The sequence below is a fragment of the Strongylocentrotus purpuratus genome, unplaced genomic scaffold (genome assembly GCF_000002235.5).
Source record: "Strongylocentrotus purpuratus isolate Spur 01 unplaced genomic scaffold, Spur_5.0 spur5_scaffold_20, whole genome shotgun sequence".
NCBI classification, from domain to species: Eukaryota; Metazoa; Echinodermata; class Echinoidea; order Camarodonta; family Strongylocentrotidae; genus Strongylocentrotus; species Strongylocentrotus purpuratus.
In genome coordinates, this window is record NW_022145606.1 from 12,968,280 (window position 1) to 12,982,319 (window position 14,040).

Consider the following 14,040-nt stretch of genomic DNA (forward strand, 5'->3'; position numbering starts at 1 on the left):
GCTCCTACAAGCATCTATTGCATTTTAGCATGGCGCTTGCGCAAATCATACGCAACAGTAAGCAAACCTACATACACTACCCTTGACGCCAGGCCTACATACAGCTTTTGGTATATGCTGAGGAGATGAAATGTACTATAAGCAGGAGCATCCCTTTACGACCATCATTTTCCCACATTTTTTCTCAAAGTTTGACTCGCGTTGTGCATAGGTTTTCCTGAACATTCAATAAAGAACTTTTCTTTGGTTGTGCCAGGCATCTCATTTCATCTCATTTCATTTCATTTCTTTATTATGTCCATAGAGGATAATTGTTCATATTGACATTTACAATCTTCTCATCTGAAGATATCCATGTAATATCTTTTCCTAGGTCATGTTAAAACATATGTACTCGGTACGCCACACTACCCAACTCTACGCAGATCTGGTGTGAAAAGGGCTTTTGTACCGGACAACTTGCCCTTTTTTCAACACCGAAAATTACTATAAGTAACTTTATCAAAATGAATGAATCAAGAGGGTCTTTTCTTTTTAGAATACCTAATCTAAAGCAGGTTTGACTGTATCATGACTACTGCTCCAAAGGAGAGGCCAAAATAGAGACCATGATTTTTTTGTACACCCAAAAACAGAGACTAATGTCACATTAAAAAAGAAATTGACAATTTGAGGTTCACATAGATTCAACGATCTCTCTTATCAAACATGCACAACTCACTCATTATTGGTCCGATTTACTTTTCAAGTTTTCAATTATATATATATATATATATATATGTATTTATTTGTGTGTATTTCAATTGTATTTAATTTACTGTTATTGTTATTTGAATACTTTGTATTTGATTTTGCAATGAATGCAAAACAAGGTGCTTAAAAAACAATATGCATATTTCTACAGGTACAGAAGGACGTAACCCCCCCCCCCCCCCCCCATTCTCTTTTTCTCCAATGAGTGATTCAAACAAGTACTCACAAATAAAGTATTGAAAAGACTAATAGGTTACCACGGGAAAAGGGATTCATTTCAATGTGATTTGCAACATGTATGAGGGAAAAGTCAAGATGTAATACAGTCAAACCTGCTTTAGTGACCACCTGTCCACAACAAGCACATTTTTTGTTTCCCTTGAAAATGGTTTCTCATTGAAACATGTACTAAAGGAACCTGTCTAAAAAGACCACTTTCCGAGTTTCCCTTGTGCGGTCGCTGTAGACAGGTTTGACTGTAATTTTATTCACTACTGCATGGTTCCAATAACAAAATGAAAGTCTCAATCAAACTAAAGCATCATGATCTATGAACCATGAGAGAGTCCCATTATTAGGGGCTACGCCAAGGACAGGGAATTCAGTGGCATTTTTAAAATGTGTTTGCTTTAATTTCTCAACAAGAAAACGCTTCCTCTCACCCGTTATGAGTATCGCTACATTCCTGGAGTTATTAATGGTGGAATATCCCAAGGTCATTCTGCGAGGGGAACTTGACTGAACGGCACCGTCAGAAAATAATACAAAGTTTGTTTTATCTACAAGGATTTCATGGTGAGGGAAAAGAGAAGCAACGTGGCCATCTTCTCCGACTCCTAACACAACAAAATCAAATCGTTGGTCCGGTATAAGTCGCTTTATTTCAGCCGAGTATAGTTCCGGTCCACCGTCTTTCAAGTTGCATAACCCGTGAGCGAGCTGAACAGGCATGGGGTGAATGTTCGTGTATGGGATAGGAATGTACCGAAGGAGTTTGGAGTAGATTACATTGAAATTGGAAAGCTCGGAATCGAGCGGGACGCACCGCTCGTCCGTCAACCATACGTGTGTTTCACGCCAGGGAAACGTGTGTCTCATGCGCAGGAAGAGATGGAGAAAAAGCATTTCCGGTGTGTTCCCACCAGGGAAGGCAACGTGAAAGGCGCCATGAGACGAGATAGCAGACTGGGTCGCAACCAGGAGATGCTTCGCCAACAGAGACACGGTATCCTCCTTGCTTCCAGTATAGAGGTTGTTAGATCTGAAAGTGTCCGGGATACCCGAGATGGAAGGCATGCCAAATCTGTTTGAATCTTCAATATTCCATGTCCTATCATTTTTGTGACAAGACCTCAGTCTCCTCCCCTGAATCTCCATGTCGAGCCATCGCCCGGTTTCCTTGCCACCTGGGTAGCGCATCGGAGGGACGTCTTCCAACGCTCTGAGTAACGGAGTCCAGATATCCCAGGATGCCACTAGCTCTGAACTTCCAATGAATTTATCCCTGTTTCCATGGTAACATTCTTTGATGAGCACAGAGTAAGCATCCAACTCTACGCCAGCCGAATAAGCATAGAAGTCTTTGACCGGTGACCCTAGGATATTGGTGTCCGGGTCAAGGTCCGGAATGCTCCAGGACTTTGGGACTTGCGGTTTACGTAGCGCCCTACTAACAGCAATGGTTGGATGATTTCCAGACCCAATGAAAAATATGATTTGCTTTTGTCTGCAGGCATGATCGCCTTCAGCATAATTGGGTGTCACGGTGCAGAAGTGTGAATTCTTAAAAACGATCCTAACATATGTCTGTTTCTCATCTAGCTTTTTACCGGACAGCATCAGGAACGGAACATCTTTCCATCGTGGACTCGAAACAAAGAATAGAACCCCAGCAAACGTCGGAACGCTGGATGTGTCATCCTCGCCCTTGTCCATCTCCTCCCTCCACTCATCGACGTAACTCTCATACTGACCAATTGCAGCTTGCTCTGCTGTCACATGATCAACCTGGCTTAGCAACGCAAGCTTCTCTCGCTGGTAGTCATGGATGCTGCTGAGATTGGAAGGGATCTCCATGGCAACCAGGGCCATGATCTCTGTAAGGTGGTTCTGCATCACATCCCTCATCACTCCATATTTGTCGTAGAAGTAGATGCGACCTAAGCGAAAGATATAATGTAGAAAAACACAATGGGTCAGGGGGTGTTTCACAAAGATCCTAAGTTTAACTTATCTCTAAGTTGGACTTAATAATTATGGAAAGCCGTAAGCATCTTTAAAAATATTTTGTAAAAGTTCTTTTTTAAAAGGCATAAAATATGGATTCAAATCATTCATATTTTCTATAATCGAGGAGATTTCATATTCTTCACGTGGAATTTATAAAAAGTCTAAAATACTTCAATTTTCACTTTTGAATATACTTTATTTTAAAGATACTACCGGTATGTCCCTTTTGCAGCCATCATCAAATTCTGTAGAACTTTGCAGGAATTATGACTATGTCATGTAAGCCCTATCTGTGAAATTTAAACGTTAGCAGTGTCCTAATATTCAAATTATGCAAGGAAACCCGTTTACTTGCTAGCCTTCACTCTCAGACACTATTGAGTGACTGACTGGCTTTTTTTCTTTTTTGGTAATAACATACATAAAATGAGCTGTAAAGGATTTGTCTACATCAATTACCCACTTCTTTTAATGGCCAAAATTAAACTGATTGAATCTTTGCGCAGCATAAAACGTACGACCATGCGGTACAATGGTCTGAAAATCAAGACTATGACTTATTGGCTCTATAGCTCCTAAGTCGATTTGACAACTAATAGTCGTTATTTTCCCAATTAAAGACATTTTCAAGCCCCCCTTTTTTAAGGGGAGTTCTAAATTAGTATTATCTTTGAAATGCCATTGGAATTTAACCTTTTCATTTTTTTGGCCAGCAAATGGGACATAGTACTTTTAAGGCTACAATTGGCTCTCCATAATATTTAAGTCCAACTTAGAGTTAAGTTTGACTTAGGACCTTTGTAAAACACCCCCTGGGCTCCACACTAATTTTATGGGGACTGTGTGAACAGAGAGCTTTTTCGACCATTGTAAAATTTGAGGCTAACAATTTGGCAATTTCTGTCAAATTTCAAGTACTATAGCGCTTTACAGACTTTGGTGACAAATGCTTTAAAAGTATCGTTTTTATTATTATTACTATGTGAACAACCTCCTTTAAAGCTTATCTCCCATAGTTTACAGGAGGGATAAGACCGCCCTACAAGGTCACTGGACAGGTGGTTATCTCATCAACTCAGCTCTCAGTTAACATAAGAAAAAGAGGATCATGGGGGACCAGTGGTCATGGATTAAGCATTGTTTGTTATATAGAGGGCGCAAGTAGCTACAAGTAGTGCAGTGGGCCTTTAAGTTCATTCTTCCTTCCATCAATTTCTCTGGCAGACCTTTGGTCTCTATTTTACGACTTTCCTAAATCCATGTACCCTAAACTTTCTTTTGGTTTTATTAAAAAATACATGTACCTTTCATTCATTCTTCTTCCAGAGGGGTGTTTCACAAAGCCTTTTTTCAATGACAGATGACAAAAATCAGTGACAAATCTGCTGATAATCAATCAAAAGCAAGGATTTCAGTAGCTTATAACAAAAATCTCCAAGATGTCAATGTTTTATATTCATTCAATAATCAATCTTTCAATTAATCCTCTATCCTACTTCAGAAATTGAATGACTATCTACACCCTCAAACACCCTTAAGATTCAATCTTTTAGAGCCCCATTGCACTACTTATAGCTACTTGCGCCCTCTATACAGCCAACAATGCCTAAGCGGTACCTGTTGATCCCCCATGATCCCCTTTTTCTTATGTTAATTGGCAGCTGATTTGATGAGATAATCACCAGCCAGTGACCTTGCAGGGAGGTCTAATCCCTCCATGTCAATCTAGTGCAGAGGGGCTTTAATTAATCCGCTATATCTTACCTTTAGAATCAAGTGACTCCTTCACGACTATCTCGACCCTCTCAATGTTCTCACTGTTCCAGATGCCGCCATAATTCTTCTCGATCCTCTATCCTACTTTAGAAATCTGATGACTTTCTACACCCTCATAATGTTCTTTCTGTTCTATTTTCATTCAGTAATCAATCCGTCGATTAATCCTCTTTTTTTACCTTTAGAATCAAGTGACTCCTTCATGACTATCTCGACCCTCTCGATGTTCTCACTATTCCAGATGCCTCTATAATTCTTCTCTTTCCTCTATCCTACTTCAGAAATCTGATGACTATCTACACCCTCATAATGTTCTTTCTGTTCTATATTCATTCAATAATCAATCCGTTGATTAATCCTCTTTCTTACCTGTAGAATCAAGTGACTCCTTCATGACTATCTCGACCCTCTCGATGTTCTCACTATTCCAGATGCCTCTATAATTCTTCTCTTTCCTCTATCCTACTTCAGAAATCGAATGACTATCTACACCCTCATAATGTTCTTTCTGTTCTATATTCATTCAGTAATCAATCCGTTGATTAATCCTCTTTCTAACCTGTAGAATCAAGTGACTACTTCATGAATATCTCGACCCTCTCGATGTTCTCACTGTTCCAGATGCCTCTATAATTCTTCTCTATCCTCTATCCTACTTCTCTACACCCTCATAATGTTCTTTCTGTTCTATATTCATTCAATAATCAATCTGTTGATTAATCCTCTTTTTTTACCTTTAGAATCAAGTGACTCCTTCATGACTATCTCGACCCTCTCGATGTTCTCACTGTTCCAGATTTAATTCCTCCATAACTCTTCTCTATCCTCTATCCTACTTCAGAAATCTGATGACTATCTACACCCTCATAATGTTCTTTCTGTTCTATATTCATTCAATAATCAATCGTTCAACTAATCCTCTATCCTACTTCAGAAATCGAATGACTATCTACACCCTCATAATGTTCTCTCTGTTCTATATTCATTCAATAATCAATCTGTTGATTAATCCTCTTTTTTACCTTTAGAATCAAGTGACTCCTTCATAACTATCTCGACCCTCTCGATGTTCTCACTGTTCCAGATGCCTCCGTAATTCTTACCTTTAGAATCTAGTGACTCCTTCATGACTATCTCGACCCTCTCGATGTTCTCACTGTTCCAGATGCCTCCATAATTCTTACCTTTAGAATCAAGTGACTCCTTCATGACTATCTCGACCCTCTCGATGTTCTCACTGTTCCAGATGCCTCCATAATTCTTACCTTTAGAATCAAGTGACTCCTTCATGACTATCTCAACCCTCTCGATGTTCTCACTGTTCCAGATGCCTCCATAATTCTTACCTTTAGAATCAAGTGACTCCTTCATGACTATCTCGACCCTCTCGATGTTCTCACTGTTCCAGATGCCTCCATAATTCTTACCTTTAGAATCAAGTGACTCCTTCATGACTATCTCGACCCTCTCGATGTTCTCACTGTTCCAGATGCCTCCATAATTCTTACCTTTAGAATCTAGTGACTCCTTCATGACTATCTCGACCCTCTCGATGTTCTCACTGTTCTAGATGCCTCCATAACTCTTACCTTTAGAATCAAGTGATTCCTTCATGACTATCTCGACCCTCTCGATGTTCTCACTGTTCCAGATGCCTCCATAATTCTTACCTTTAGAATCAAGTGACTCCTTCATGACTATCTCGACCCTCTCGATGTTCTCACTGTTCCAGATGCCTCCATAATTCTTACCTTTAGAATCAAGTGACTCCTTCATGACTATCTCAACCCTCTCGATGTTCTCACTGTTCCAGATGCCTCCATGATTCTTACCTTTAGAATCAAGTGACTCCTTCATGACTATCTCGACCCTCTCGATGTTCTCACTGTTCCAGATGCCTCCATAATTCTTCTCGTTGAGGGCCCTGAAAGGGAGAATGCTCTGGACTCCTGCGGAATACACAATTATTGCAAAATTTATCAGATGAAATAAAAAAACTAAAAACACATATCGAGGGTTCACGTGACACAAAGACTCCATTTTGAGAAAAACTGTGTCACTGAGCACTTGGGCCTTAAGGAGTTAAGTCTATGTTTCAATAGCCATTGACTTCAATGGGGGGTTGGGTGGAGTTAAGTCCTTGTGTTTCCTGGAAAGCCCACATTTTTCTGAACCATTTGATATCAAATATGCATTTTGGCATCCTCGATATGCAGTAAATTAGGATATTTAGGCAGCACTTCACACTGATAAAGGGAGAGGGTCGTCCGTTTCCATGTGCAGAAGGCCATGATTCGCTGACACCAGACTTGGTGGATAATAATAAAGTCATTAACATGTGTACAGGTATTAGGCCTGCACACAGCAAACCCATAAGCGAATCGAGAATACCCCCTCGTGGCCTCGTCTATCTAGAGTCTTCGGGTGACGGAAAAGGGAGATAATGACTTTACCATGTAGGGGAATGGGTGGAAAACGCAGCACGTTACATCAGGCCTGGTGGTCATAAGGCTAATTCTGGTGATTGACAGCACCTCTTATTGAGTAAACACCTGAATGGTGTTGAATTCCCCATGAGAGCTAAACTACCCAGTGTTTTTAAGCCATCCACTTCCAGATGCCACGCTCGTTCAAAGGTTCGTCATGTCCCCTTCTCAACACATGTCACATGCCCCACCCATCTCAATCCACATCTCTTTACCACCTCCTCCTGAATTCTGTCATTTGTCATTGAAAAAAGGCTTTGTGAAACGCCCCCCTGATCCAACCTTTCTATGTGCTCCCTTGCATTCTTTCGATCAGACAGTTTCACAAAACAATGATAAAGATCATTATCAATTATTGTTTTAGTTGACTGCTGAGAGAGGGTGTACATGCTTGTAAGTAAACAACCAGGGGACCGACAATTCTAAGTCCTCTCAGAGGGACTTTGTAATGAGGATTAATGCCTCTCCAAAGGGCACAAGTTCATTGACTTAGTTTCGAACCCAGGACCTCACTGTTAAGAGCCCATTGTTCTACCACTGAGCCATTGTGCCTCCTCTTCCTTAACCACTTGACCGCTACAGGCTTTTTTCACACTGTAGGCCTACCACTCTGTGCTAAGGCATTTGGGACACACAGAAATCTGAACTTACAACTCACATCTCTGATTTTCTTTTTGTGAAAGAGCGCCATCTACTGTTCATATTCTAAAGTTATATATTCAGGTGCTTACAATTAGAATATGGAGAGGACGTAGCACGTAATAGTACGTGCTTAGCACAGAGGAGGCGCAATAGCTCAGTCGGTAGAGCAGTGGTCTTGTAATCCGGTGACCCGGGCTCGAAACAAAGGCGATGCGCTAGTGCCCTTTGGTAAGGCATTAATCCTCATTACCGGGTCCCTCGGAGAGGACCTAAAGCCGTCGGCCGTCTGGTTGCTTACTTACAAGCATTTATGCTTTCTTAGCAGTCAGGTAAAATAACCACCACCACCACAGTGTCACATCTCCATGCACGTAATAGCGCGTGCTTAGCAGTCAAGTGGTTCAAGATAAAGACCAGTTATGGTCATGCGATTGCATTGTGAAAGGAAACGTGGAATCGATCAGAAAAGGTTGATCATCTAGCATATAAGTAATGGTGTGTACTGCAAGGTTCTGGAATCATCAAAATGATGAGAAATTTGGCCCAGTTTTGGTAATTAAGTTACAAGCACTGTACACAGAAAGATGTACATGTATACGGGACTACAAGATCATATGGCATAAAAATCTGTCCGATTGGTATGATTTTATATATATGCCATATTTAGAATATTAAGGCATTTTAAGAGCCATGTTTTTCAGGGAACATTTTTTACCTGATGTTCTTCTGATGAATTTGAGGGTCTTAGAATTGGTAGATACTCATGATAATATACGAGTCGGCAGTCAGGTTTGTGATGGTTGACATGTTGTTTATTGAACTACGACGGATACCGGATATTCGGATATCGCATATCATAACAACTTGCATAATACAATGATAATGCTATCAAATAATATTTTAACTCTTCCCAGAACTCAACCTTCTCTTTAAACAATTAAAAGTATGTCATAGTTACCAGTCTTGCCCAGGTAGTGATCAATCCTGTAGATTTCATTCTCTGCTAAATGTTCCTTGAGGGCGCTAGACAGCTTCTTGGCCGATGCTGTATCATGTCCAAAAGGTTTCTCCAAAACTGCTCGCAGCCAGGCATCACCTGCTGGACGACACACTGGCAAACAAAAACAAAAAATCTCTTAAAGTACTGCAAAACATGGTATAAAGGAAGAAAAGACCTGTTTACTAACATATTCAAATTCATGCACTAACTTCTAAGTAGGGCAGAATCTATTTGCATAGAGCCTGGATAAAAAACTTGCATTTTAGACAGGGTTGGTAAATAATTTTGAACAGGGAAAAGGATGACAGTAGCCCACCCTGCAAGGTCACTAGACAGGTGGTTTTCTCATCAACTCAGCTCTCACTTAACATAAGAAAAAGAGGATCATGGGGGAACAGGCACCAATTGGGGAAGTTTTCTATATAGAGGGAGCAAGTAGATACAAGTAGTACAATGTGGCTTTAAGAGGCTACAAGTATTTCAGTGTGGCTTTATAAAAAAAGGCTACAAGTAGTACAGTGTGGCTTTAAAAGGCTACAAGTAGTACAGTTTGGCTTTAAAAGGCTACAAGAGTACCTTTGTTGATGTTTTCTGCAATCCCTTCATAGGCAAAGGCAGGTACCGAGAAGTAAAAGATCCTGCCGGCCTCCTTCAGTCCCACAGACCGCATCGTATGTTGGATATTGCTGCACAGAACAACGTAGTCCTCTGGTTTCTTCAGCATATGATAAGTGACCTTTTCTTTGTACACCTCCTTAGCTCTCTGAGTGAAAGACAAAAGTCAACATTTCCATGTGAAAAGGTGGAAGGAAATTGGGTCAAAGGTCAAAGGTTAGGGTGGTAGTTAGATCAGTAACCGATGTAAATGGGTACCTGGCAGGAATTAATTCCTTGAAATGCTAGTGCGCCGCAGTGGCTGCCTTGCTAAAGCCAGGGTAATAATCGGGGCAGCGCCAGGAGCGTCACAACATGATGGACATGTGCGCTATATATTAAAGAAGCCACCATTATTATTATTATGTTTTTCCATGCCTTTCACAATGATTTTGAATAGCCTATACCAGACTCCACTATCCTCCACTGGTACTGTGTCACAATAGACCAGTTCACGGTTAGCACATCCCAAATGACCCTGAATATCCACAGATCTTCAAAACATGAAGAGGTCCCACCTTGTATATTTTGAAATAATCACTCCTACAGCGATGGAGGTGTACATAAATAGCCTTTGTTTCCCCTTTTCAAAGAATACTTCCACCTGTGTATCATGGCCTGCTCTGATTGTGCGTGAATGAATAATGATAACATAACTTTTATGAGCATGTATCCAACCGGGAGGTCGTGGGTTCGAACCCCGGCCGCGTCATACCAAAAGACGTTAAAAGATGGGAGTTGTTGCTACCTTGTTTGGCGTTCAACAGTAAGGGATAGAGCAACGTCGATCTGGCGCTGCTCAGTGGCTGCCGGGCTCACGATCAATTGGGCAAAAAGAATTTCCGTTTCGGTTTAATAAAATTTGGAGTGGACTATTAGGCTATTATTTTTTTTATTTTTTTTATTTTGTCTTTCACAATCTGCTCATGCTCAGACTGCAACTATGAACTGGCTTATTCATGCATTAGTCATTCCATGGGGTTCCAGAAGTGGGAAATTATTCATTGTTTATAAATATAGTTTTGCATATAAAGGCCAGGGTAACAAACTTTTGATAACATTCACTGACATTTGACAGGTCCCAGCGTGGAATAAAAGGTGAAATTGTACTATTTCCGTGAACTATTCCGTCAAACCTTTTTTTAATCAATTTGTTTAAAACTGATATTTATCTATGCATCGATCCGGTTTGTTAGCTGTTGTAGTTGTATGTCAGTGTCACATTTTTTAAATGGTGAATTTCTTCTTCTTCTTCTTCAGTGCAGTCTGCTGCCTTCAATCTGGAAGATTCTTGCAGAACTTTGGTAAAGAGTGTGTCATAAGGGTAGGATGCATGAGCCAATAATTTACAAGGTGCAATAAACAAAACCAGCATTGGCTCTACAGTAGCTGCAGTCTCTCGTCAATTGGAGACAAAAGGCTTCGACAGACAGGGCTGTCACAATATTGATAGAGAGGGTGTTTTCACTTCACACTTTACATGATTTTGGGGGTGTCTCACAAAGATCCTTAGTTGGACTTAAACATTATGAAAAGCCGTTAGCATCTATAAAAATATTTTGTAAAAGTTCTTTATTATTATTTTAAAAGGCATAAAATGTTGATTCAAATCATTCATATTTTCTATTATCGAGGAGATTTCATGTTCTTAATGTGGAATTTATAAAAAGTCTAAAATACTTGAATTTTCATTTTGTAATATAGTTTATTTAAGGCTACAAATGGCTCTCCATAATATTTAAGTCCAACTAGTCCAACTAAGAGTTAAGCTCGACTTGGGATCTTTGTGAAACACCCCCCAGGTTTGTTTACCTCACACTCTTCTGGTGTCATGGCAACTGAAGCTGGGACTTTGCTACACGATACATTCCTCTCCAAGATGAGTTTCATCTCCTTCTCTCCATCTTCTTGAAGCATCCTAGATCCTGCATAGAGATGAAAGGCTTGGTTCTTCTCTTCTGGAAAGGACAAATAAAAGGACAAAATGAAAGATGAAGGGAAATAGAAGAACAAAATGAAAGATGAAGGAAAATATGAAGGACAAAATGAAAGATGAACGAAAATAGAAGAACAAAATGAAAGTTGAAGAAAAATAGTAAGGACAAAATAAAAGATGAAGGTAAAAAGAAGCACAAAATAAAAGATGAAGGAAAATAGAAAGACAAAATAAAAGATGAAGGAAAATAGAAAGACAAAATAAAAGATGAAGGAAAATAGAAAGACAAAATAAAAGATGAAGGAAAAGACAAGGACAAAGTAAAAGATGAAGGAAAATAGAAAGACAAAATAAAAGATGAAGGAAAATAGAAAGACAAAATAAAAGATGAAGGAAAATAGAAGGACAAAATAAAAGATGAAGGAAAATAGAAGAACAAAATGAAAGATGAAGGAAAATAGAAAGACAAAATAGTGTCAGATAGAGGTGCCATGGTCAAGTGGTTAAGTCGCATGACTGTTGATCACAAGGTCAGCCGTTCGAGACCTGCCGCGGCACTCATCCTTTGACAAGACATTGATCTACATTAGCCACACTCAACCCGGGTGATGTAAATGGGTACCTGGCAGGAATAAATTCTTTGAGATGCTAGATGCTAGAGCGCCGTAATGCCATCACAGCTAAAGAGGGGGTAATAATCTCCAAGTTTGGAAGCGCTTATAAAAACTGAGAATAATTATTGTTATTATTTTTAAATTAAATAAAATGGAAGTACACAGAGAATAAACAAAAAGCAAATTTGGTGCTGGAGCTTGGTGCAGGGTTATCTAAGACGAGTTTCATCTCATGCTCTCCATCTTGGATAAAAGACAAGGAGGGTGTTTCAAAAAGATCCTTAGTTGACAAGTTTTTCCATTAACCTGGAATTAATTAGTAAATTACTTGTTGCTATGTGGGGAAAACCTTGGGAAAGCTTTCAGATTGTCAGGAACAGCCTTTGTTTTAAGAGTATATGCATAATATTTTAACATGTTAGTGAACTAGTATATTGTTTGCAAGGAGGGAAAGTTAAAGCAAGAGTGTTTCACCACTTATAACATGGCACCTGTTAGTTATATTCTCTAGGGAGCTGAGCATGTGCACTATCATTTGGGGACTAACAATTAAATCTAATGACTGGGGGGGTCACAAAGATTTTAAGTCAAACTTATCTCTATTAAAGTTGGACTTAACAATTATGGAATGCCGCTAGCATCTTTGAAAATATTTTGTAAAAGTTAATTTAAAAGGCATAAAATGTTGATTCAAATAATTCATATTTTCTATTATCAAGGAGATTCATAATATTCATATTCTTGTTGTGGAATTTATGAAATGTCTAAAATATACTTGAATTTTTGCTTTTACATACTTGTTAAGGCTACAAACATTACCCCTACACTTATTGCACTTCACTGGCTTCCTATAAAACAGAGAATTGAATATGGGACACAATTATTTTATTAACATGGAAAGCAATGAATGGAATAGACAAAAACAACCATCTGGTACATGTATGGGTCATTCTTTAAAGCCCTGCTGTACTACTTGTATGCTCCCTCTATATAAAAACAATACCTAATCAGTGACCATTAGTCCCCCATGATCCTCTTTATCTTAAGATATCAACAACAATTGTTACAAAAAAATACTTAAGATTCTATTCGAAATAAGAAAATTGCATTCATTTTGCGGTTCAATTCCTTAATTTTAAGAAATCAAATTACGTACATTACAATTGTGGTCTATTCCTTGAAAAATTGCATATAACGTTTTGATGCAATTGAATTTCACGGGGGAAAATCATGTATCTTCTTATTTCATTTTATGGGCCAAAGACATCATGGTCATAATTAGTTTCTCAAAAACAAGTAGATAATATCATTATCTCACTCTCCATCCCATCTTAAAAATAAACTTCTGTGGCCTTGGCCTATAAATTCGGCTTCACAATTAATTGTCAGACAATAAAATATGTGTTTCATGATGATGAAATCAATAGCTTCTAATTCATTGTAACTAAAAGACATCTGATATGATGAACAATCAATATGCTCACCATTGATTAGATTGAAAAATCCCTGCCACAGATATCTCGTCGACAGATCTCCTGTTCCACCGATCACAATGATGTTAACGACACTCCCACGAGTAGGCTCCTCCTCGGCCTCCAACGGCACCGGAGCAGAGCTGCCACCCGGAGCATCAGGGCTGGATGCCGTGGCTTGTCGGGGCTGGAGACTGCTCACAATGCAAAATGACACGGCTGCTACCATGACAAATCCCGTAAAATTGAGCCTTTTCGTGTCATCTTTCGGTAGATGACGGATAAACAAGGGCATAGTGACACTGGAGAACTGAATGAATAAGCAAAGAAAACACTTTCTGAAGGTTAAGTTACGTTACTCAGCTCCGAAATCGGACGGACTTGTACTGAGCTGTTACGCAATATTTCAAGCACAGTTCAAATCCTAATGGATGTAGGGGTGATTTAATCCGTGATAAATTTGAGTTTAGCTTGCAAC

General features: G+C 39.3%; 1 protein-coding gene across 2 annotated transcripts; it reads right to left on the reverse strand.

Annotated features, from left to right (window-relative positions):
• Positions 1-264: 264 nt before the first annotated feature.
• Positions 265-13,974, reverse strand: LOC590387 (GDH/6PGL endoplasmic bifunctional protein). Of its 2 annotated transcripts, XM_789994.5 has the most exons (6): positions 13,575-13,974; positions 11,353-11,498; positions 9,463-9,649; positions 8,845-8,997; positions 6,591-6,707; positions 265-2,912 (listed from the first exon to the last, which is right to left on the reverse strand). In XM_789994.5, exons 1-6 carry the CDS (start codon positions 13,855-13,857, stop codon positions 1,282-1,284), a joined length of 2,517 nt encoding a protein of 838 aa, XP_795087.4. In that variant the 5' UTR covers positions 13,858-13,974; the 3' UTR covers positions 265-1,281. The 2 variants fall into 2 exon arrangements, with proteins under 2 accessions (XP_795087.4, XP_030848644.1); XM_030992784.1 differs by lacking the exons at positions 6,591-6,707; positions 8,845-8,997; positions 9,463-9,649; positions 11,353-11,498; positions 13,575-13,974 and adding an exon at positions 5,862-6,569.
• Positions 13,975-14,040: the final 66 nt, after the last annotated feature.